The sequence below is a fragment of the Delphinus delphis genome, chromosome 20, assembly GCF_949987515.2.
Source record: "Delphinus delphis chromosome 20, mDelDel1.2, whole genome shotgun sequence".
Classification (NCBI taxonomy): Eukaryota; Metazoa; Chordata; class Mammalia; order Artiodactyla; family Delphinidae; genus Delphinus; species Delphinus delphis.
Genome location: NC_082702.1, coordinates 9,179,762 through 9,203,153, shown reverse-complemented (window position 1 = coordinate 9,203,153; position 23,392 = coordinate 9,179,762). Strand labels below are relative to the sequence as shown.

General features: G+C 56.8%; 2 protein-coding genes across 14 annotated transcripts in view; one reads left to right on the top strand and one right to left on the bottom strand.

Annotated features, from left to right (window-relative positions):
• The window catches only part of STRN4 (striatin 4), a 25,692-nt gene extending 5,795 nt beyond the window's left edge, over positions 1 to 19,897 (bottom strand). The window contains exons 1-10 of one of the 2 annotated variants that reach the window (XM_059999573.1): positions 19,583 to 19,897; positions 12,696 to 12,799; positions 12,126 to 12,199; positions 11,101 to 11,179; positions 9,079 to 9,276; positions 6,943 to 7,084; positions 3,244 to 3,403; positions 2,544 to 2,657; positions 2,088 to 2,203; positions 73 to 248 (exon numbers count right to left, since the gene is read on the bottom strand). In XM_059999573.1, coding sequence (XP_059855556.1) covers positions 73 to 248; positions 2,088 to 2,203; positions 2,544 to 2,657; positions 3,244 to 3,403; positions 6,943 to 7,084; positions 9,079 to 9,276; positions 11,101 to 11,179; positions 12,126 to 12,199; positions 12,696 to 12,799; positions 19,583 to 19,864 — 1,445 coding nt within the window. In that variant the 5' untranslated portion in view covers positions 19,865 to 19,897. The remainder of the gene's footprint in view (positions 1 to 72; positions 249 to 2,087; positions 2,204 to 2,543; positions 2,658 to 3,243; positions 3,404 to 6,942; positions 7,085 to 9,078; positions 9,277 to 11,100; positions 11,180 to 12,125; positions 12,200 to 12,695; positions 12,800 to 19,582) is intronic. The other variant, XM_059999574.1, reaches the window with a different exon arrangement.
• FKRP (fukutin related protein) overlaps positions 19,505 to 23,392 on the top strand; it is a 15,428-nt gene continuing 11,540 nt past the window's right edge. For 2 of the 12 annotated variants that reach the window (XR_009517515.1, XM_059999576.1), the window contains exons 1-3: positions 20,145 to 20,294; positions 20,646 to 20,706; positions 21,108 to 21,169. The gene's annotated coding sequence lies outside the window, so the exon portion shown is untranslated. The other 10 variants (XR_009517517.1, XM_059999577.1, XM_059999578.1 and 7 more) reach the window with 9 other exon arrangements.

The window sequence follows — 23,392 nt, the reverse complement described above, 5'->3', positions numbered from 1 at the left end:
GAGCCCCTCATCACCCTGTCCCGGCGCCCAGGTGCCCTCCCCACCCCCCCACCCTGGGGCTGCTGCTCTCACTTCTTGGCCGTGACCGCCTTCTGCAGGTTCCAGAGCTTGAGCGTGCCGTCCTCGGAAGCAGTGAGCAAAGCCGACTGGCTGTGATGGAAAGCCAGGGAGCGGATGCCGTCGTAGTGGGAGCGGAGGGTGAATTTGGGGTTCCAGGTCTTCTTAAAGGCATCCTTGCTGTCAGACAGCTGGGGTGGGGGAGCTGCCTCAGTGTCTGCTCGTCCATCTCAGCTGTCCCGCAGACACCAACCCCCAGCCCCACACGGGGCACCTCACAGACTGGCCTCCAGCCCGGCCCTCTCCCACTTCCTCCTTGCCCGCAGTGTCCCCTCACTCACTCAGCAAGTGCCTGCAGTGTGCAGGGCCTGGGCTGGCTTCTGGGGAGGCAAAGGGGAGCCCAAACCCTGGGGATCTCACCATGCAGAGGGAGCCTGGGGGAGACAATCAGATCGTCTCCACAGCGCAGAGGATTATGAACTGCGAGCAGTGCCACGAATTACAAATGCACTGAGAGGAGGTATGGGGCAGCCTGTCCTCCTCTGTGGGGGGTCAGTAAGGCTTTCCTGAGGAACTGACAAGCCATCAGGATGTAGCCAGATAAGGGGAGGGGACAGAGGATGGAAACTGCATGTGCAAAGTCCCTGAGGCAGAGGCAGCAAGGGCGGATCCTGAGCCTGAGAGGAGGGCTGGGATGCAGAAAGCAAGGGAGAGAGCGGCAGGAGATGAGGCCAGGAGGGCTGGCCAGAGCCACAATAGTGGCCCACGCTCAGGAATGTGCAGCTCATCCCAAGCAACAGGGGAGCCACAGAAGGGTTTACAGCAAGGAAATGACACAGCTTCTTCCGGCCGCCCCGTGGGGGGGCTCGACTCGGGAAGACAAGAGTGCCTGTAGAGAGAGAGGTGAAGAGGTCCTGAGGGAAGTCTCCCAGGGAGACGTGAGGCAGACCAGACGCTGCGGAGTGGAGATGGGGACAAGCACACAGTGGGGAGAGACTGGGAAGCCGAATCAATAAGCCTCTGAGGGAGAGTCCCAGAGACACCCCACAGGTCCTGGCGGACGATGGTGTCACTCTCCAGGTGGGGTACCGGGGGAGGGCCACTCGGGAAAGGAGACGAGCAGATTGTCAGTCAAGCCTCAGTGCCCTGCCCCAAGATGAGGTGTACCCCTGATGAACCCCTTCATCTGGGCTCTGTCCCCCAAGGTCACCACTTCTGCCACAGAAGTTTAGGCCGGAGGGTCTACCCCCTCCCATGCACGCTGCCCCGTGGGGATGGGTCTCACCTCGGGGAGAGCAGAGGAGCCCTGCAGCGTGCTCCCTGCTCAAACCCTCCGCTCCAGTCTCGCTTCCCAACACCCCACAGCAGTGTCCTACCCTTGCTGGGATCACTTGAAATCTTGCTAGAAGCTGTGGTAAATGTCCTGCTACAGGAACTTGCTCACACACGCCCATTTCACAGATGCCCAGATAGCCAGAGGCCCGGCCACAGATCTCAGGACACTGGCCCTAAGGTCTCCCTTCATTCCAGCCCAACATACCAGATCGGCCTGATTTTTTGTTTTGTGGCTTAAAGTCACCTTCCCTTCCAAAGTCAGCTCAATTCTCACCTCCTGCGCAGACTTTCTTACCCGAATTGCCGCCAGCCCAAAGCCCCCTTCCTCTAATGCTGTATTTTGACTCAGCACCCCCTTCACCCTTGCCTCCTGTCTGCGGTGGGTCCTGGACTTGAGGTGCACGGAAGCCCAGGGTGCGAGGGAGCAGCGCCGGGAGAAGGAGCCTGGCAGCATGATTGAAACATAGGCGCCAGAGCCTTTTAGGCCAGAAACCTCGGTGACCCCAGTCAAGTCCCACCGCCTGTCTGTGTCGGCACCTCTGTGAAACAGGGAGCTGGCGAATGAGCTCACATCGTCCTCGTGTGTGAGGGGCTGGGCACAGGTCGGGCACACGGTCAGAGCTCAGCCAGTCCCGGCACTGCGTCGACCGACGCCCCGTGGGGGCCTGTGGGGGGTGGGCACCCTGAAAACTTACATCACAGCTGAGGTCGTTGTCGTTGGTGACGGTGAGATCTGCCAAGTCCCCCAGGCTCACCTCCCCGCCCCCGATAGTGTCCATGATGAAAACGTCTGAGGAGAAGCCAAAGGAACCTGGTAGGGGGAGGGGAGGGAGGGTGCAGAGAGGGGCAAGGAGAAAGAGAGAAAGACAGAGAGAGGCAGAGAGAGAGATAAGGAGTGAGAAAGAGAGACAGGGAGAGGACAAGATCAAGAATCACAGCTGGAAAGAAAGAGACAGGGAGAGACAGACAGACAGGGCAGGACAGACAAAAAGAGAGGGAGACAGAGACAGACAGACGAACTTTTGGGACAGGGAGGCTGCAGACTAGAGGCTGGGCCTCGACCCTGAGGACACAGAAGCCCTGGGCTTAGCTCTGCAGCCTCCCTCTGCCGTGGGCCCTCAGGACTAGGCCAGGGTGGAGGGGCCTCTTACCTTCGTGGGGCCGGGGCTGGGGTGTGCCGGGAGGTGGGCCGGTCACTTTGGGTGGCAGCCCATCCACATCCCGAAGGTCGGCCAAAATTCCCTGGAGTTTGACCCGCCGGGTTTCTGCAGGGACAAGGCACAGGGCAGGAGTTACTGACTGGTTCACTCAGCCACGTGCAGGCGATGCCTTCCCCACCACCGAGAGCTCTCCTGCAGCTGTGGGGAGGCCGGAAAGCCCTGGGCTCCGGGTGGGGATGGCGGACAGGCAGAGGAGACAGACTGAGATGGGACCCTCAATGGGCTGCCCTTGCTGGGGCCTCAGTCCCCAGCCATCCTACATGACCCCCGAGGGCCGCGCAGCCGGGAGTCACAGGACAGGAAGCAGCAGCTGCACTGCCCCGTCTGCCTTCTCCACTCCGGGTCTGCATCCTGTCCACCCCGCCCCCTCCGAGGTCCGCCAACAACTGGCTGCTCGAGTGGAGGACTGGAGGCCCTGCTGCAGGAAGAGCCGGGCCTGCCTGTGTCCCCACAGGGGTTTTCCAGGGAAGGAGTGAAGGCCTGGCCATCGTGGTGCAGGCCTCCCGCTCTCCTTGGCCACCCTCCTCTCAGGAAGTGTATCCGTCCGGTGGAGACCCTGGGGCAGGAAGCAGCTGCAGGCGGCTGTGTGTGCCCGCAGTGAGGAAGGTGGGCCAGAAAACCCCCAACTCACCCAGTTCATGGTGGGTCCCCTCTCCGGCGCATCGCCGGGGGTCTGGAGAGCCCTCTCCGTCCTCTCCTGAGCCCAGGAAATCAAATTCGTTGATGGCATCCTCTGAGTCATCTTCCTCGTCTTCATCCTCCATTTCAGGAACCAGGGCCTTGGATGGCAGCTGGGACATGGAGACAACCAGGGGTCAGGGGCTCCTGCATGGGCCCAAGCCCACCCAGTCTCCAGGAACAGAGAAACCAAGGCTCCTGGCCTCGGCCCGCAGGGTCCGCCCCAGCCCCACACTTTGATGCCGTGCTCCCCCTGCTGGGAGCATTCAGGGCTGCTCCTCACTGGAGGAGCTGCTCCCCCAGCCTGGCTCTGGAGACCCCTTCCGCTCCTGCTGCCTCCAGCAGTGATCCCCACACAGGGCCCCCCTCCTGGCCTTCACTCAGGCTGTTCCTGCTCCCCCATGCCCCGCCCCCCAGCACAGTACTTCTCATGAAAAAACGTCGGATAATATGACAGCCTGTTTCGGGGGCGAGGGAAGATATATGTGTTTCTATGGGTGTGAGTGGAAGGAGGCGCTCAATCAAAGTGAGAACAGATCCACGGGTACAATAGTAATAATAATGAACACTTACTGGGCCAGCCTCTCTGGGTTACTCAGTGCACTGAATAAGCTTCACATATATGATTTCACAGCCCCATGAATAATTACTATTGTAATTACTATCCCCATATCACAGATAAGGAAAACTGAGACCGAGCAGAGTGAAGCCCCTTGCCCAGGTCACCAGCTCAAGCCATTCCTTATACACTAAGACGGCTCTGGGGTGCGAGGTTACCTGAGGTTCTCCGAGTCTTCCTTATAATTTTCTACACGGGCTGAATTTTTGTTTTCTTACATAACAAGCAGGAGCTACTTTTAGAATGAGAGAAAACACCCCAATTCCTCCATTTTGAGAAAGAACGCTGGGCGAGTGAACACTAAGTTTGCTATTTCCCACAGTCGGTCTTAACCAGGAGCAAGAACCAAATCATCCTGTTCTCCTCAATTCACAAGCTTGGACCAAACCCCAGGCTTGTGAACTTAGGAGCAGCACCACACCTGTCTCCCCACACGGACACCTCCGAGATGCAGCCTCACGAAGTGGCATCTTGCGTATGATTCTTTACCCTCTTGTGGCGTAAGCATCACCGTGTTTCACATAAAGTGCCAGCCGGGAGCTGTGTACTTGGCACTTCAAAGGCTGCACTTAATTGGCTTAAGGGAGTTTCAGAATTTTCAAATACAGTTTTGAATCCGAGTTCTGCTTTAAGTGCTTCGGAGACCACTGGTTCCGAACACCACCTCTTCCAGGAAGGCTTCTCCCTCCTAAGTGTTCCCTGCCTGGGCCCAGCCTCAGTCAGACTGTGAATTCCTCGAGGGCAAGGCTGATGCCCCTCCTCCCAGAGGCTCAGCATCCTGAGCTGGGTCTGGAGGGTATGAATTTGGAGCAGCTATGCTCAGGCTCAGGCATCGTGGAGGGCCAGCCTCTGGCCTGTGTGGGAGGAGGGGGATGGGACGTGAGTGCCTTCCTCTTCCGTCCTGGGAGAAGACCCAGGGTCAAGGTTCAGACAGCCTGCCCAGAGAGATAATGGCAGGGGTCAGTCCACGAGAAGGGCCCTATGCAGTTACATCCTGCCATCACTGCCTGGGACTGTTAGTGCCAGGCCCCTGCCAAGCACTGCTAATACTGCTGCCGCCGAGCACCTGGCCTGGCAGCCACCGTGCAGCCAAGGGCTTTGTACGCATAAACTCATTTTAACTAATTCCACAAACCAGAGACAGGTACTAATTTTTTTTTTTTTTTTGCGGTACGCGGGCCTCTCACTGTTGTGGCCTCTCCCGTTGCGGAGCACAGGCTCTGGACGCGCAGGCTCAGCGGCCATGGCTCACGGGCCCAGCCGCTCCACGGTATGTGGGATCCTCCCAGACCGGGGCACGAACCCGTGTCCCCTGCATCGGCAGGCGGACTCTCAACCACTGCGCCACCAGGGAAGCCCGACAGGGACTATTAGTCCCTGAGACTGAAGCCAAGACAGAGAATCATGCGCCCGCAGTTACAGAGCCAGGCCACGGCCACTCTGGGAGTCACGGACAGGTCTTCTGAATCAGGGTCTGGTCACTGAAGGTCTGCTGTGTGGAGACAGAGGGCTTGGGGAAGCATGGGACCCCTACATAATGAGCCACCTGACAGGGCATGTGGGACAGATGCGGTGACTGACGCAAAGGCTGAAGGGAATACGCGATCATTTCTGATGGGAGGAGCGGAGAGGAGTGGGAAGGTTTCCCAGAGGAGGCTGAGGCGAGACCTGCAAAAGGAGTGAAAATCCCAACAGGGGGCAGGAGGGACTAGGCGTTCTGGACCAGGGGAGAAGCTTAGAGACCCCGGACTCAGTGACACCCTGCTTCTCCTGCAACCCCAGTACCAGTGTGCCGGCTCTGTGCATTCCATTCCCCTCAGTGCGTTCACTGAGTGCCTGACCTGCGCGGGACCCTGCGCTGAGCCACGCCGGGGACACTGGACATAGAGCTGAGGCCAGAACAGACCTGACACCAGACAGGGAGGACCCAGAATGGTCCCGGTCAGGACGGGGGAGCCCACAAGAGCCTCCTGACCCTGTGGGGGGAAGGGGAGCAAGGGCGAGTCAGACAAGGATTCCTGGAGGAGGGGGGTGTCTGAGGTGAGTCTGAGGAGGGAGGGCTAGAGCTCGGGTGGGAAGGCCGGGTCAAGGCAAGCCCCTGAGGCCGTCTCCCACAGGCTCCCCTTCCTGGGCACGTGTCCCTGCATCCACTGTGGCACGTCCCTCTGCCTGTGACTACCTAGAAGCCCGCACTGGCCCCAAGCTCCTCCACGCCGGGACCGGACCTCGGCGTCTCCATGTTCTCACGGCCAGCACAGAGCTTGGCCCGTGGAGGCCCACATGGATGTCTACTGGACAGATGAGAGCCGGCCCCGTGTAAGGACGGCACCGTCAGGATGGCGGGAGCATGGGGCTCTGGCAGTTAAGGAGTGGGGGGAAATGCGGTGGGAGCTGTATCTCCAGGCCAAGCTGAGATGTGGACTCTACCTTGCGGGCAGTGTCCCTGGGCCTCGGTCCTGCCACCAACAGCAGACTGGACACTCACATCCTACGAAGTCCCCCCTGGAGTCCCCCGACCTGGCTCCAGGCTGAGCCCTGGGCCTGGCCACATTCCCTCAGGGTGCTGGGGAGGGAACAGTAAAAGACTCGCACAGTCCCTGCCTTGTGGAGCGCACAATCTACTGCAGGAGACAGAGGCAGAGTCACACCAAAACATTTCTAAGTCCGACTGTGGCCAGGCTGGCCAGAAGGAGAGCACAGAAGAGAGGGCGTCTCAGAGCTGGCCTAACCTGGAGACTCAGGAAAGGCCTCTCGGGAACATCTGAGCCCAAGGAAGGAGGATGGAGAGAATGACGGAAGTGCAGGTGGAGAAGGGGCCGGCCCTGATAGAACAGACCTAGGCACCTCCCAAGGTACCTGAGGCAATGGCACGGCGGGACAGGAGATGGGGACCCAGGGAAGCGACATGATCAGGACACAGACCAGTCCTCAGAGGCAGCCCCAGAGCACTCACAGAGGCGCTCTGCTCTGCACACACAGCAAGGGCCCCCTTGCAGAAAGGGGGAGGGGCACCCCTTGAGCTCCCGTGCTCACCTTCACGCGCTGCTTCTTGTGCTGCACGCTGTCCAGCTCATCGTCCTCATCGCTGTCCTCATCCTCGCAGCTCTGCAGGAAGGGAATCTGCTCCAGCACTGAGCCACCCAAGCGCTCTTTGCCGTCTTTGCCGGCCGCATTCCTGCCCACGACAGGGGGGGCAGAGGGGGCATTAGTCTTGCCAGGCGACAAAGCTCAGATGGGAGAGCGCCGAGGCTCGGGGGCCAGAGCCTGGACCTGGCTCTCAGGAGTGCCAAGCCCACCCTGACCCCAGAGGAACCTTGACTCTGATCACACGCAGGGCTTCAAGCCCAGCCTCTGCCTGACACACCCCAGCTGGAACCCTCACTGGGACCACAGACCAGGCCCAACCCCGCACTGAGCTCTGACCCTCCCTGAGTCCCAGAGTAGCCCCCAACCGTGACGGCACGGCCCTGGCATATGCTGAGTCAGAAGGAGAGCTGGACAACCAAGCGCCACTGACTCAGCAGCTCCCGTTCCCACGGCCGCTCCAACGGCGAGCACAGAGCAGGTGAGTGGCGGGGACAGACCCAGCAAGAAAGAGGAACCGGCCACTCCACGGCCACTCGGGCCCCTCACAGCCTGCACTCTCCCCACTGACAGACGGCGCTCCTCTGTCCACCCCGGCCCGCTGTTTAACGGCTCCGTCGGGATGACAAGTTTTAGTGAAGGAGGTTATTTTCCAAACCTGACTCCAGGGCAGAAAGGAGGGTAGAATTTGAAGTTCAGATAAATGCCAACAGCCTCCTTTTCTGCCACTGGACTGATGCCCCAGAGAGTTCTTGTCAACTGCCCGGGTGGATGGCTGCCACTCCGCCGGGACGCTGCGCCCAGGCTCTCCTCCCGCTCACTAGCTGCCTCGGCCTGGCCTCCTCTGCTGGACCGCCCCCAGGGCTCGGTCCTCGGACCTCCTCTCGGCACCATCGACACCCTCTGCCTCAGTGACCGCCGAGTCCCGTGGCTTCCAAACCCACCCGTGTGCTGGTGAACTGGAGGTACGTTTAGGAGTCAAGCGCCCCCACCCCTCGTGCTGGGGGTCAAACAGGCACCTCAAACTCCACTCGTCCTGAACGGCCCCCTTGAAGCCCTCCCACCCTTTGTCTCCTCCATCTGGGTCAGCACTGCTCCCAGCTCTCAGACCACACCCTTCAGTCACCCCTAATTTCTTTTCCTCTCCCCCCACAGGCAGTCCTTTAAATAGTGTCGGCTCAGCCTAAAAACCCACCGAGAAGCGGACCCCTTCTCACCCCTCCACTACTGATGTCCATCATTTCTTACCTGGACATCTGCAGGAATCTCCTACCCGGCCTCCCGGCTCCCAGCCCGACCCTCCGTCAGCCTCTCCGTCTCCAAGCAGACCAAGTATATCAGATGATGTCACACCCCTGCTCGAAACCACTGGCTTCCCACAACCCCAGCCTCCAAGCTCCTTCTGATCTGACTCCTGAGATCTCAGCGCACCGCAGACCACAGCCCCCACGTGCTCACGCCACTGCAGCCACACCAGCCTCTGTGGCAAGCTCCCAGGCCCTTCCCATCCCGGAACCTTTACACTTGCTGTTCCCTCTGCCTAGAACATTCTCATTCCAGCTGCTTGGGTGGCTTAGCCTCCACTCCACGCAGTTCTCTTCCCAAATGTCACCCCATCCGAAGCAGTACTACTTCTCCCATCACTCTTTCTCACTGCCTTTTACATAGCACCTCACGTCACCACCCATTAAGTTATTTATTTTGACAAATTACAATTACTGATGAGAGAATGAACGAATGAGAGCTCCCTGGGGGCGGAGACCGCATGTTGTGCCCCCCTCACCCCCCGGTCCTGGCATGCGGCCCAGGGGCTGCCTTCAGCAGGGGCTCGGTGTTTCCTGGGGAGCACACAGGCCTGAGCCTCGGCGGGGCCGGGCCAGCGGGAGCTGTGATGCACAACAGCAGCAAGGCAACGCCAGGGGAGGGGAACCCAGGGGAACCCAAGACAGAGCCTGGACACCACACAAGGAAGGGACAGAGGAGCCCACGATACACTCCAGGAAGGAAGCGGCCCCCAGAGCATGGCGGACTTCCTCAGGATGCAGAAGGCACACAGGGATGCACCCGCCAGACCCAAGGGCTCACCTCTTGATCTGCTCCTCGATCTGTTTCACCAGCAGCGACTCACCGCCGCTGAGTCCCCCGGGGCCCGGCGTGGCCCTGGGGCCCCCTTCGCTGGGCTCCATGGCCCCGTTGAGCTCCAACGAGCGGCCCAGCAAAGAGCGCACGCGCTTGGACCGCATGTCCAGGATGGTGTCGGTGTAGCCCACCTCTTCCAGGTACCTGCGGGGAGGCAGAACCAGGGCGGGTCAGGAGCCTTGTGGCTTCTTCATACGCTGCGGGGGGCCGATGCAAATTAGGCCAGGCTTTTTGGAGGAGCAACTTCAGACTATACATCAAAATTTCAAAGAAGCATACCCCTGACCTTACCATTTCCCCTTTGAGACTATTTCCAGTGGAAGCCTTTGTACACGGGCACTGTGCTGTCACAGATGCTCGCGGAGACACTGCACATATGGGTGAACCAAAACGCAGGGGCCAAACTACACGTCCGCTGCTGAGGACTGTGGGAGCAAATGACTGCTGGGACACTATGCACAAGATAAACAGAGCAGAGTGCCAAGGAAAGAGGCCATGATGAACAGTGCAACAAAAACTGTAAGTTAGGTGTTCCTCACAATTCAAGTGTTTGTGGGAAAAAAAGAACGTGCATGTAAGTATAGACCACACACACACACACATTTCATCACGCCCCTCGCTAGGCCTAGAGAGAGACACACTAAACTGAAGAGCAGTGGCCTCTGGAGAGCGAGATTGGGGATATTAATAGGAACTTCTGGCATTTACTCTACTCACTTCTGTGAATGAGCATTTATCACTTCTGCAATTACGAGAACTGAAGCCAGCTGGGACTGGTCTAAAAGCTGAAAATATCTGTGGCTTCAAAAGACTGGAGACAAAGAGTCCCATGCTGGTCCTCAGGAGGCGCCTCCAGAGCCTCTTCTGTTGAGCCTGACCCTGTCCCTTTGGGAACATCAGACAGCGCCTGCCTCAGCCTGCTGTCTGGCCTGCTATCTCATCTCGGGTGCCTGTGTGTGTCCAACGCTTCCCCTCCCCACCAGTGGAGGGGCAGGAAAGTGTGGTGCGGAAGGAGTTGGGCTCTGGGGACAGGCTGCCCGAGATCACACCTCAGGCCCTCTGCTGATTAGCTGTGACCTTCCATAAACAGATACCGTCTCTGCCCCTTGGTTTTTTCATCTGTGAAAATGAGGGGAATGCTAGCAGTTACACTACACGGGGGTTTATGTGAGGAATCCTTGGGTGCAAAGCGTTTAGCGCGGTGTCAGGCTCATAACAGGTCCCTGGCAAGCGTCGCCTGTGATGATCTTTCTGTTGTCACTGTTTGCACACCCTTTAAGCTAGCAATTGCACTCCCAGATATTCAGCTTAAGGAAATCAAGGATATGGACAAATAACTTCCTGGTGTTTGTCACACTGTCTACTGAAAAAAACACCTTCAACGAAATACACAAGAAGAGACTGGCCATAGGAAGTCATGATTATCCACGTGACAGACTACTATATAGATCTTGAAATGATGCAACGTAAGTAATTTAGTGGGAAGATGTTCACAACGCTTAGCAAAAGCAATGCATTATGAAACACTGCGAAGGGGGAGCCCCGGCTTTTATAAAACACACACACACACACAGGCACAAATACATATCCACGGAAGAGAAAGCATATGTGCCAAAATGTTTACAGGGGCATGAAATTCCTTGGGTGGTGGAATTATGAGTGATTTTTATCCTTTTCTTTCTGTTTCCCTATGTTTCCCTAGTTTTCTAAAACACACACATCTCTTTAATAAAAAACAATTTAACATTACCCAAGGCACAGAGGCACTTGGGGTCGCTTTCCACACGTGCCTCCTGCAGGGAGTCTTCCCTTGCTCTCCCCGACGGGGTGACAGCTGTGGCCAGCAGGGATCCTGACAGCTCAGGGTCCCCAGGGGGACAGGAAGGACTGTGGAGTCTTCGGGCTTATCTCCCAAGCCAAACATGTGTTCTCGCCCCCCAGCCTCCACCCTGCCCTCCACACACTCACTGTCGGAGAAGCTGCCGCCCCTCTTTCCACACCAGCGGGCTGTTCTCCAGGGTGACCGACTCCACCGGGCCATTGGAGACTGGAGGGTGGAGAGAAGGGAGGTGGGCTGTCTTGGTCAGGGCACCACCACACACCCATCACCTCCTCCATCGTCCTTGGAGCCCCTTCCTGAGAGCGTCTGAAGCCTCCCTCTGCCCCTGTGCTCCTCCTCTCTAGTCTCTGGGTCACTTCCCCAACCATTCCCAGACTATCCTCAGACTCTACTTATGTTATTTTCCCACACGGGAAATGGGCTCAGTTCTGAGTGAACGGGCCGACTCGACCGCGTCCCAGCCTGGCTCTGCCGCTTCCCGGCTGTGTGGCCTTGAGCAGGTTAGTTTACCTGAGCCTCAGTTTCCTCTTCTGAGAAACGAAGTTAATAATCTCAGCACCTATCTCTTGGGATTGTTGAGGATTAAGTGAGACAATGTTTGTTTTATTCATCAAATATTTATCGGGCATCTACTATGTGCCCGGCTAGGTGCCTGGACTACATCAGTCGACAAAAACCCCTGCCCTGGTGGAACTCACACTCTGGTCGGAGGAGTCTGACATGAAGAACAATGATCACTGTCAGCCTGGCCTCGAAGGCCTCAACCCCGTGAACACACCACTCTTTCAGGTCTCCGTGCTCCAGTACACTCCTCCCTCTACCTGGAGTGCCCTCCCTACTTCCCTGACGATGAACTGATGCCTCCTTCCAGGAGCGCAGACGGTCGGGCCTTGTGTGTCTGTCTACCTCACACAGGGACAGCAGGCAGGACTCCCAGCCTTCTTCACCCCCTGTCCCCACTCCCCCGATCGCCCAGCACAGGACCTGGCAGAGCAGCCTACGGGGGAGGGACACTGAGACCCAACCCCTCCCCACCCCGGCCGAGCCTGCTTTCTGTGGAGCACAGTGAGAGAGACATGGCCCATCTCAGCTTTCCTCTGTCACATTCGGTTTTGTTGGGAGGGGGCAAGAGGGGAGGATCGGGGGTGGGTACCTTGTTCCGACAGTTCTGGTTTCTTCTCCCCCTGGTTCAGGTCTGTCCCGAATTTCAATTTATGATATTTGGCCCTAAAAGATCAAGCGAATAACCAGTGAGAGACGCGGAAGAGTAGACAGGGCCAGCCCCCACCTCAGGAATCCCAGATCCCAGATCCTCTCTAATCAGCTCTCCTCCCTCTGAAGCTGAGCTGCCCGATTATGAAGCAGCCCGGGCGGAGGAGGCATCACGGATGGCACTGTGAAGAGCCCACTCTTTGGAGTCAGGCAAACTGGGTTGCTATCCCAGCTCCAGAGTCCTTGAAGAAGTCCTCACCCTCCGGAAGCCTCACCTGTACCCATTAGGCCACTGGAAGGGATAAATGAGACAATGAATATATGGTGTTTGGCATGCAGCGGGCCACCACCATTATGAATACTGTTATCAGTTGTTTACCCCGAATCCCACCCACTATTTCCTGTTCTGTCGCCCTCTCCTGGAACCATGCAGGACTGGGTGATGGGGAAGAGAACGCTTGACCCCAAAGGCTTGATCCCTGAAGGCAGGACGGGGGACAGCTGGGCTCACCTTTCCTGCTTCAGTGCATATTCTAACATCTTGATCCGCCGCACCAGGTCTGTCTTGAGATTCTCTTGCCCCTTCCTTTCTCCCTGGAGGAAGGCCACCTGAGCCTGCGGTGGGGAGAGAGGGAGACAGGAAGGCAGCAGGGCTCAGGCTCACTGACATGTGTCACTCACTCAGGGACAATCAGCTCCAGCCCTGCCCCCACAGCAACACACAGCAGCCACTTCTTCAGGCGTGAAGACCCTGAGCCAGGGTTCCATGGAGCAGTGAAAGGGCGGCTGGATCTGTCTCCATGTCACCCGCAATGAAACAACTGAAGAGAAGCCCTTGACCCCTGAAATTAAATAGGGACAGCCTGGGCCTAACTTGGTCCCCACCTCTGGGGAGGAGGTGGGCCAGGGAGGTATTAACAGCCCTGGGCGCCTCCTCTCCCCACTCAGGCAGGTGCTGTCCCTAAGGTTGCTGGTGGAGGTGGTGTGCCACTACTCCTACCAGAGCATCTGTCTCTGGGAGGCGTGGGAAGCTACTTCTGGCGTTTAGGGACAAGAGTGGGCGGCTCGGCTCAGCTCCCGCTGCAGCGCGAAAGCTTCCCCACCTGACCCCCACGGTGGGGACCAACCTTTCCACTGGAGTCTGCCCAGGGTGAGGGAGACGTGCCACAGCCACGACCCAGGGCCCCTGCCAACCACTTCACACTGTCTGCTGGCATGGGCTGCCCCAGTCTGCTCTGGTCTGTCAACAGGTCTTTTGGAGACACCGGGTCAACGGCCTTCGAGGCGGGATCTTGGCCCCTGACCAGGTTCCGGAAGCCCAGTGCCAAAGCCCTGAGCGCAGGGCTCCTCCCTGGCTTCTCCCCAAGGCTCCTCTGTTCCAGGCTAGGACCGCCTGAGCTCCAGGCTTGGCTCGGCCACTTACTCGCTGCATGATCTTAGGCAGGTCACTGGCCCTCTCTGAGGCTCTGTTTCCCCTCACGTGTTAAGTTCTTCTCAGTCCAAAGCCTGGCACAGAAGAAAGGCTAACAAATGCCAGCCCCTACCTCTTATTATTTTTATTCTCCCTGTCTGTTCTTCTAGAGTCTTGAAATGGGCCCAGTTCTTTGAGAGAGCTAGGATCCCTCTGAGACCTAAGGCCCATCGGGCAGAGCTGGCTGTGGCTCACAGGCCTCCTGCCCCACAGGCAGCTGCATCTTCCTGAAGCCAATCCTCACGCATCAAATGCTTATTGAAGAACTTCAGCAGCTCCCCCAGAAGCCCCCAGTCGCCCCAGACACCTTTTCCAGGTGGTGAACGTTCCCAAAGCCTCGCGTTCAAGGACTGTCCATTGTTGGCGGCCTCTCAGATGCCCATGAACACGCCTCTTCCTCGCCTTGCGGCTCAAAGGACCCTGACCTATCTGCCCCCAGCACTTGGAGCACAGCACAGCCCTGTGCCCACAGGCCTCCTATCACCCGTCCTGCTCCAGGGACCAGGTCTCTCCCACAGGTTAGTAGAGAACCAAATGTGCGCCGGGGGCCAGGGAAACAGGCACACTCAGACACCACTGGTGGCGCCATGAACTGACAAACCCTTCCGGGCGGCAATCTGGCTATATCCACAAGCGTGTGACATGCACATGCCTTCCGTCCTAGCAGTTCCACTTCTAAGGAATTTACCCCACAGGCATAACTGCAATGGTAGACTGCCTTTTGAAGAAATAAAAAGGCATATATGTATACTAGTGTATGACAAAAGTATCATTCATTCATTTACTCACTCCACAAATATTTATTGAGTCCCAACTATGTATCAGATACAGTTGTGGACAGAGGACACAGCACTGAACAACACGAGGTTTATATTTTAGAGGAGGATGTGGGAAAAACAACGAACAAATAAATACACGTCACAGGTACGCTATGGAAAAGAAACCTCACCTGTCCATTGAGAGAAAGGGACTCCCCCCAATACTTTTTTTCTTTCTACACTTTAAATCAACATATACGTACATAAACACCTAAGGCCAGACAGGCGGACTCATACGTGATCAATGTCTTGGAAGTCTGAATTTCTGTCCTTTGTATACCTTCTCAGTCACCCTGAGGTCTACTCTGTCCATGAGTTGTTAGAAGGTGGGGGAGCGGTAGAGAAGAAAAGGTCGATCACCAAATACAAGTCCGGGGTCACGGCCTCCCTGTACCCTCACCCTTCTGGGCTTCCGTCCATGAGCTTGTTTCCCAGTGCCTGCGCGGCCTGCTGAGCCCACATGCATTCAGTATCTGACACTGGTGACCGCCTGTGACGGGCCAGGTTCTATGTGAGGTGCTGGAGAAGGAATGGAGAAGACGAGTGCCTCCTGTCCCCACAGAGCCCTCAGTCTGGCTCAGGCGACAGACAAGAGCAGCCACAACTAACACAGGATATGACTAGGACCCCAGGGAGGGAGCAGAGGCGGTTATGGGAGGGACACCCAACCCACTTCTGGAGTGAAGAAGTGACAGTTCAGCTAAGACCTGAAGGCTGATTAGCAGTCGGCCAGGGGCCAGAGATAAGGGTGGCAAGGTGGGCTTAAGGAACTCTACAAAGGCCACTATGCCTGCATCCGAATGTGTAAAAGGGTTAGTGAGGAAAATCAGAGAAGCCTGCAGGCCTGACAAAGGATCGCAGACCATGTGAGCAAGTCTGAAATTCATCCTAAGAGCACAGGGGAAGCTACGGAAGGGTTTTTTAAGCAGAGAAGAGATATAATCAGATTTACATCTTACAAAGGTAATTCCGCAAGCTAGAATGTGGAGAAATGATAGCTGCAGGGGGCGAGGGGAGGGCAAAGCTAAAGGCCGAGAGACCAGTCACAGAAGGAAGCAATCCCAGGAATCCCAGGGAGAAATGACAGCGGCCCAGATTAGGATCAGGCAGGGGGGCAACGAGTGGATTTAAGTTAATAAGGAGGTGGCCCTCACCTGCGGGGGAAGAAAGTGGAGTCGAGGGGCAGAAAGCAGGGTCAGACCTCACACCTGCTCAGCCTCCCGCACCCCCCTTGCCCCATAGCAAGCCCTGATTTCCCTTCTCCTAATGATGATGCAAGAATCTCACTCTGGGGGACTTCCCTGGCAGTCCAGTGATTAGGACTCTGCGCTTCCACTGCATGGGACACGTGTTTGATCCCTGATCGATCGGGGAACTAAGATCCTGCATGCCATATGCCGCGGTCAAAAATAATCTCACTTGGCTCTGTGGGCCTCTTCCCAGTTCCTCTGGCAAAGAAGGTAAAAAAGAGAACCAGAAACATGTGGCTGAAGTGTCCCGAGTTGGTGGAATACCACGGAGAGGGGAAGTGCTGGTGGCCAGTCCCTCCCACCCCGCAAACACCAGCAGCCGCGGCTGTCTGATCTGTTGGCAGGTAAGGCTGGGATCTGGAAGTTTTCTACCCACCACATCCACCCACTGCCACTCTGAGACAGGGCCGCCGCCTCTCCTCCGGCTGTTCCCTTTCCACCCAGGCGGCATGGAAAAAGCTTCCGGAGGGGCCTGAGCATCTCAGTCCTCCGAGGGGCCGCTGATGACTCTCTGTACCCCAACCCTTCTGTCCCAGCCCGCTCCCCGTCCCAGCTCAGTCCCATCTGGCCCTGCATCTCCTGCACTCCACTCGTCCTCCCCAGGGTCTGGGGGCCCCTGGCAGGGTTGAGTCCCCATGGATCCACCAGAGCCCCTTGTGAGGCTGGCAGTAGAGACGGGCCAGCTCCATACCTTCTCCACCAGCTGCTCCTATGTGAATGTCCAGTTCAGGCCCCGCCCCCAAGGTTCCTCTCTTCCTCAAAGAGCTTGCTCCCCTTTGCAGAAGTACCAGAGATCGTGGGCAGAGCCACGCAATCAAAGACTCAACTGCGTCAGTGTGTACAGTTCTTTGTAACCTCCTGCACAAACCAGCCTTCTCTATTAGCCTGGAAGTTTCTGAAGGGCAGAAACCACACCACCTCCTTCTGGGAATTCCCCTACCTGGCAAAGTCCTGCTTACTATCAGACCACGTCGATGCCACCTCCTTGCTCCCATCTTCGGGCGCCTCCTGGCAGGACCTCACGAGAGGCTGCCTTTTCTGCCGCTCCCCACATGCTGACTGCACGTGGGTGCTGTGCCAGGAGCAGCTGCACGCAGCTACTTGGAGAAAAGGTATTCAGAGTTTATCAGAAAAATCTGATGCAGTCCAGGCCTTAAAGGATCTCACAGGAGAAGTCACACCTCCCTAAGTGATAAGGGCTCGAGCAGAAGTGTATAAAAAGGGGTGCTGCTGCTGGGAGTGTAAACGTGGGGCGACTTGGCACAGCTAATCACCCCTTTATAAACACATCTATTCTACCATTCCACCCATCTATTCTGCTGTATACTCACAGGGGAACACAGGGACATTCACTGCAGCCATTTCCCACAGGCAGAAACGGGAAGCAACCTAAAAGTTCAGCAAAAGGGTTCAAACTAAATGAGCTACGGTACAGACACCGGTGGAATGGAGTTTTCAAAAATAATAAGACCTCTCTCTGCTGATATGAAAGGAACACAAAGACACATGAGTATGTGGGATAAAAAAGTCACCGAATGATACATGTAGTATGATCTCATATATTACACACAGAGGTGAATTACTTTCATAGCAATAACAGTTGGGGGGGACTTTCCCTTTTCACTTGCGCGCGCACGCGCGTATTCACATCTATACACTCTGACGCTTCTGAGATCTTTGAATTTTTACTAATGTAACAGAACAAAAGAAAATAAACGTACAAAGTAAGAAATGCTGGAGCCTAGACAAAGGAGAGCCTAACTGGGTGCTATCCACAACTTCCTCTCAAACGCCAAGAAGGACCACCAAATGCGGGAACAGACACATCTTTTCTTTTGTTTGTCTCAAAGATGAGGAAGCAGGGTGGTGAGTGCTGTAGGGTACACTGGTCTGTTATGAGTGCCGGATGATCCTGGGGAGGCCACTGGGTTTCCTTGGAACAGGCTTCTCATCTGTCCTGGGCATCAGAGAGGTATAATACATGGGCTTGAAAGCCCACAGACCACCCCTGCCACCCACAGGCTGTGACCCTAGATAAATCACTGACCTTCTCAATGCCTCCATTTCCTCTTCTGATTATTAAAAAAAAAAAGGGGGTGGTGGTGGAGGAGGAATAATATCACTTACCCTCCCAGAATGTTGCAAGGATTAAATGATACCATGTATCTGAAGTGCCTAATACAGTGCCTGGCACATAATATGTGCTCAACAAACAGCAGCTGCTATCATGATTGCTAAGTGAGGGCAATGCCACTGGCTCTGCCTCCATAACGGGATACTGAGAAGATCTAATAAGATGTACCCTGGGGAAGAGTTCTGTAAGTAGAGATGGGACACCATGGGACACCAAAGCAAGGGGTACTTACATAAGGATTTCTCTCCCACCCCAACCCCAAGCCTCTGCCACCACACAGCTAAGATCCCTATTGGGGTGGGAGAATTGCGGGATGCTCTCTTTATTCATCCTAAAGACAAAATTCTAAGCCGGTATTTACTTGGGTCCCCACCTCAACTAGATAGGAAATAGCAAATCGGAAGGGGAAAGACGAGCTGCTAGAAGCAGGTACTGACTTCTGCTAACAACGCCCCAGCCCAGGGACCCTTCAAATCCTCACAACTCTTGATACCCAGGCTCATGACACTCTGCCAATCGACCCACACTTCTCAAGGTCACAAAACCCAGTCCAGCCTCAGCCTCTTCCAATCATCATCCGAGGGCACATCCCTCCCCCAAGCTACTCGACAAACCATAGGGTCCTTTCCCAGAAACTTCCACAAACACCTCCCCCCAGGATCCTTCTGAGATGCTTCCTCTGGCTGCCTTCCTGCTCTACAAAATGCGCCCCCTGCCATCCCTCAGGTCCCCCGGATTCCTCCTCACATTCTCCATCCCGCCTCCCATCTCCACAGCTGGACATGTTTGACCCTCCCCCACTCCAGTTCGGGGTTCTCCATCCGACTTCCTACACACTTCCCATCTCAGGGCGGGGGTCCCCACTCCTCCACACCCCCAAAGAGTTTCGGCTCTCAGGCTCTTCCAACACAGGTTCTTGGGGCACGTCCTGGCCCCGTCCGTGCTTCCGACCCAGGGACCCCCTCCCGTGCCCTCCGAAGCCACACCTGCCAGGGCTCCCCAAAGTTTCCTCCTCAGAGGGGAGGGCACACATCTTCATCGGGGACCCCCCCCCCGACACCTTGCTCTCATCCCCCGAGTCCTCAACACAGCCGTCTTTCAGTCCCTCCTGTCCAAACGCTCCGAAACACACCCGTCCCGAGCTCCCTGACTTCCTCTTCCGACTCACCCGGGTTACCCGCCCCGACCCGCTCTCGCCCCCAACGGATCCCAAGTTCCCCCGACTCCCCCTCTCTCCCACCCGGGGCCCAGCGGGCTCCACCTCCAACGCGCACCTGGTCGGGGACGGAGTGGGAGTCCCTCGGCACCCTTAGAGCTTTTTGCTCACTCGCATACAAGACTCCTCCATCCTCTCTCATCACCCTTTGCTGAGTTCTCTTGGGGTCCCCTCGGGGCCCCGAGGCCACTCTCTCAGGAACCCTTCTGCCGGTCCGTTCACTCCCACTCCCACTTACAGCCGGTTCTGCTCCCCTGCGCCCCTTCTCTCGGCGGCCGCGGTCGGGCCCTCCCGGCCCTGGGCCCCCCTCCCGCCTCCACCTGCCCGGGTGCCCTTAGGATCCCCCTCGGACGGCCCCTCACTCCGTCTCGGGGCCGGTCGCGGTCCCCTACCCGCCCCCCCGGCCGTCCCGGCGGCCATTGCTCCAAGATGGCGGCGGCGGCGGCGGCGGGTGAGGCCGGGCCGGGCCGGGCCGGGCGGGGGGTCGGGGGTCCCGGGGCGGTACTCACCTGCAACTCGGCGCGCTCGGCCTCCCAACGGGCCTTCTCCGCTTCGAAGCGCGCCCACTCGTGCTGGATAAAGTGTAGGATCCCGGGCAGGCTCAGGGGCTCCGGTCCCGCCGTGGGGCCGGGGCTCCCTCCACCGCCGCCTCCCTTAGCAGCCGGGCCGGGACCGGGGGCGGGGGCAGAAACCGGGGCCGCCCCCGTCGGGCCGGGGCCCGCGCCGGAGCCGAGCGGGCGGCAGGAGGAGGCGGCGGCGGCGACCGCGGCGGCCGCTCGCTCCTCCATCATGGAGGCCCCGGGGCCGGCCCGCGCGCCCGCTGTGCCTCGCGCGCCTGCGCGGCCGCGCCAACAGTCTCGCGCGCGCGCTTGGTGGGGGCCGGGGGGGCCGGTGACGGGAACGAAGTCGGACGCGCGCCTCGCCCACCCGGGTCGACCCCGAAGGCGCGCGCGTGGGGGGGAAGGGGCGGGGCGGGGCGGGGCGCGCGCCCGAAGGAGGGCAAATGCGACCCAGGCCCGGCGCGAGGGTTGCCTTTGGGAAGCGCGGGACTTAAGGAGGGGCCGCTTTCTGCCCCCCTCCTCATGCTTCACCCCAAAGAAAGACTCTAGTCCTCTCCATACCCAAACACCATTCTCCTCGACAATCACTGTCACTCTTTCAGAGACAGAGCGACCACCAACGGTGGTTTCAGCAATGGCCCCATCCTGATTCCTGGCCCAGGTGGGTTGTCATGGTAACTCTTCCCAGTCGGGAACACCCTTAGCCTCCCCTCCCCTCCACCTTTGTGGTTATGGAGCTCCAAACCTGTCCTGGCCCTGCACCAGGAAGAGGTTGCTAAGGTAACCCAAGTCACTGGTGGTCCTTATACCCCTACCCTGATTGGTTACTATGGCAACCTCACCTAGCACTCAGGTAGAAAGGACCCCAGCCCCAAGGACACTGCTGAGGGAAACATCTCTCCCAATCCCTCCGCCCAGCCACCCAGTTGGCATTACCATGGTAACCATCCATCTCCCCCTTTCCCATCAGTGGGAGGTCTGTGGACCAAACCAACCAGGTGTTTTTATTTAGAGGAGATGCTCTGCTGAGGAGTAGTCGCTATGGTTACAAGGCCCGGACCATCCCCAGGGAGGTAAGAAAAAAGCAAAGCCAAGTCCTGGTTACTATGGTAATGGGGGCAGTCCCCCTTCCAGTGACCCTAGGAACCAGGCCCACCAAGGTACAGGACATTTTAGGATTGTCTCTCAGGATGGAGTGTGTCTAGGAAAGGGGTTGTCATGGTAACACCTTCTGTCACTTCTAGCCTTACCTTTCTGGACACATTTATGAAAGAAGGGATGGTTATAGGTTGCTATGACATCCTTCCCTTCACTCCTTCTCTTCACAGATGCTTCAGGTGGTCCCTGAGCTTATGAGATTTCAAGAGAAACGATTCCTTGACCTTCTCGTTGCCACTTTTTTAGGTAAAATGAAATTGTGCTCTATTGTGTGAAATTGGCTGATTTGGGGTTTTCTGGTTTCTCCTTCCCTCAGCAGTGCAGCTGAGCTGGGCTGGAACTGCCCGCCTGGAGCTCCCTCAGCCTGCAACCTAGGAGGTAAGAAGCCCCTCAGTGTCACCTGCACTCACGTGGGAACTGCCCTTGTCCCCAAAGGTTTTTCCACACATCACTCATTTTCTCGATCCATCACATTCCCATTCTACAGATGCAGCAACTGAGGCTCAGGCCAGGTGAAGTCTAGCCTGAAGTGAATGTGGATCCACTTACCTTGTTTTGTGGGCAATGGAGAGACAAAGTCTCAGCTTAACTGTCCTCTCCTCCCCTGACCACCTTTTCTCTCTCACACTCCCTGGTGGTTTCCTGCTCTATCTGTAAGTTGTTTGCAGGGATTTTGTCTGTCTTCCTACCTCTGGAGGGCCTGCCCAACCACTGCCTGGTTCACCCCGTGTCCCCAGAACACAGAGGGCACTCAATAAATATATGTTTGTTGAGTTAGTGAGTTGAATTAATTAATTAATGTTCATATTCAGCTTTGAAAGCACCTGTCAAGTGAGGGCAAGGGAAAGGGGTTATCTCACTGAAGATGGGTTGAAAGTTGGACTGTCTTTGTGGACCCAAAAGAGACAGCAGAGTTTATTGGCTAAAATCACAACACTGGAGCCAGCTTCCTGGTCAAATCCCAGGTCCACCACTTCCCAGCTGTGTGACCTTGGGCAAGTGACTGCACCTGTCTGTGCCTCAGTTTCCTCATCTTTAAATGTGATCATAATGTGAAGATTAAACAAGTTAAGATCGGTAAAAAGCTTAGAACAGGAACTGGCACATCAAGAGCAGCTAGAATTGTTGATATTATTATGATCCTTCAAAACCATCGTTTCATCCACTTTGCCCCAGTGAAGGAGTTTTGAGTCCTTATAGCTGGGGAAGCCAAGACTGACCTTGTCAGGGTACTAGGTGATTCCTCTCTCTCTCTCCTCTGGTTCCCTCACCTCCTCAGCTGGCTGTCATACCTGCTGGTCTCTGAGAAACTGGCTTCTGTCCTCTGTCCTTTTGGGCACCTCCTGGCCCAGAGCCAGCCAGATAGCGCGTGCTGAGAACCAGGTTCCGGGGGCGGAGACCTGGGTTCCGCTCCCTTGGCCTTCCTCTCTCTGCGCCGCAGGTTCCCCGTCTGAATAACAGGAGTCAGTCATTCATTCCGCACACATTTATTGAGCACCTGCTGTGTGCCAGGTGCCGAGCCATGTTCTGGGTGTACAGCAGGGAACAAAACAGACAAAACAAGAGACAAGATAAGTAAAATCTACGTGAGAACTACTAGGGGAGGCAAGTAGCCCAGGGATGGGACATAGGAAGTATGTGGGTGATAGGGAGAGGCATTTTTAAGTAGGGTGGCCAAAGGAAGGGATCAATGGATAGGTGATATTTGAGCAAAGACCTGAAAGCCAGGGGAAAAGGCATGCAGCTGCTACCTGGGGGAGAGCATCCAGGCAGAGGGGACAGCCAGTGCCACAGCTGGGGTCTCCTGGGTGTATTTGGAGAATGGTGTTTGGTGGCCCACGTGGCTGCAGCTGAGCGGACAAGTGGGAGAGGGTGGGGGGATCACGTGGAGCCTTGTGGGTCCCAGCGAAGACTTTGGCTTTTCCTTTGAGTGAGTCTCGAGCCACAGAAGGCTTGAGCAGACGCAGGACAGAATCTAACTGAAGATTGAACAGGATCCTTCTGGGCTCTGAGTGGGGCACAGACCATAGGAGACAAGGCCGAAGCAGGAGGAAGGTCTCTTCAGAATTGTTAGAAGACTCTGAAACCATCTAAAGGTCTCTTCTCTGTTTCTGTGTACCTGAGCGCTAAAATTCTAAGATTTTTAAGACCCCGAAGATTCTGTGGTCCCCATGGCTCCTCCCCCCCCCCCACAGGAATGTGAATTGCCTAAGCTCAGTGGTATTGTCTTTCTCTGTGTGTTGTGTGTCCACGGCTGTTTCCCCAGGGCCTAGGACAGTGCGTGGTATGTTGTAGGAGTTCCACAACCCGGAATGATGGAAGGAAGGAGGGATTGATCGCAGGTCCAGAAGGCAGTTCCAAGGTTCTGAAGAATAACAAGTCACTCCGAAAGTGCAACTCAGACTCTTAAGTGCCATCTGAGTTGGGTCAGAGAAGGGCAAGCAGGCCTGGGATGGGTGAAGAGGGATGAGAGGGCATTTCTGGAGGGAGAGAGAGAGAGAGAGGAGACAGGGAGACCAGGGCAGGGCCCCAGGTGCATGGCCACAGTGCAGAATTTGGCCCTGGGGACCTGAGTGGGCTTTACAGACACACAAAACCCCT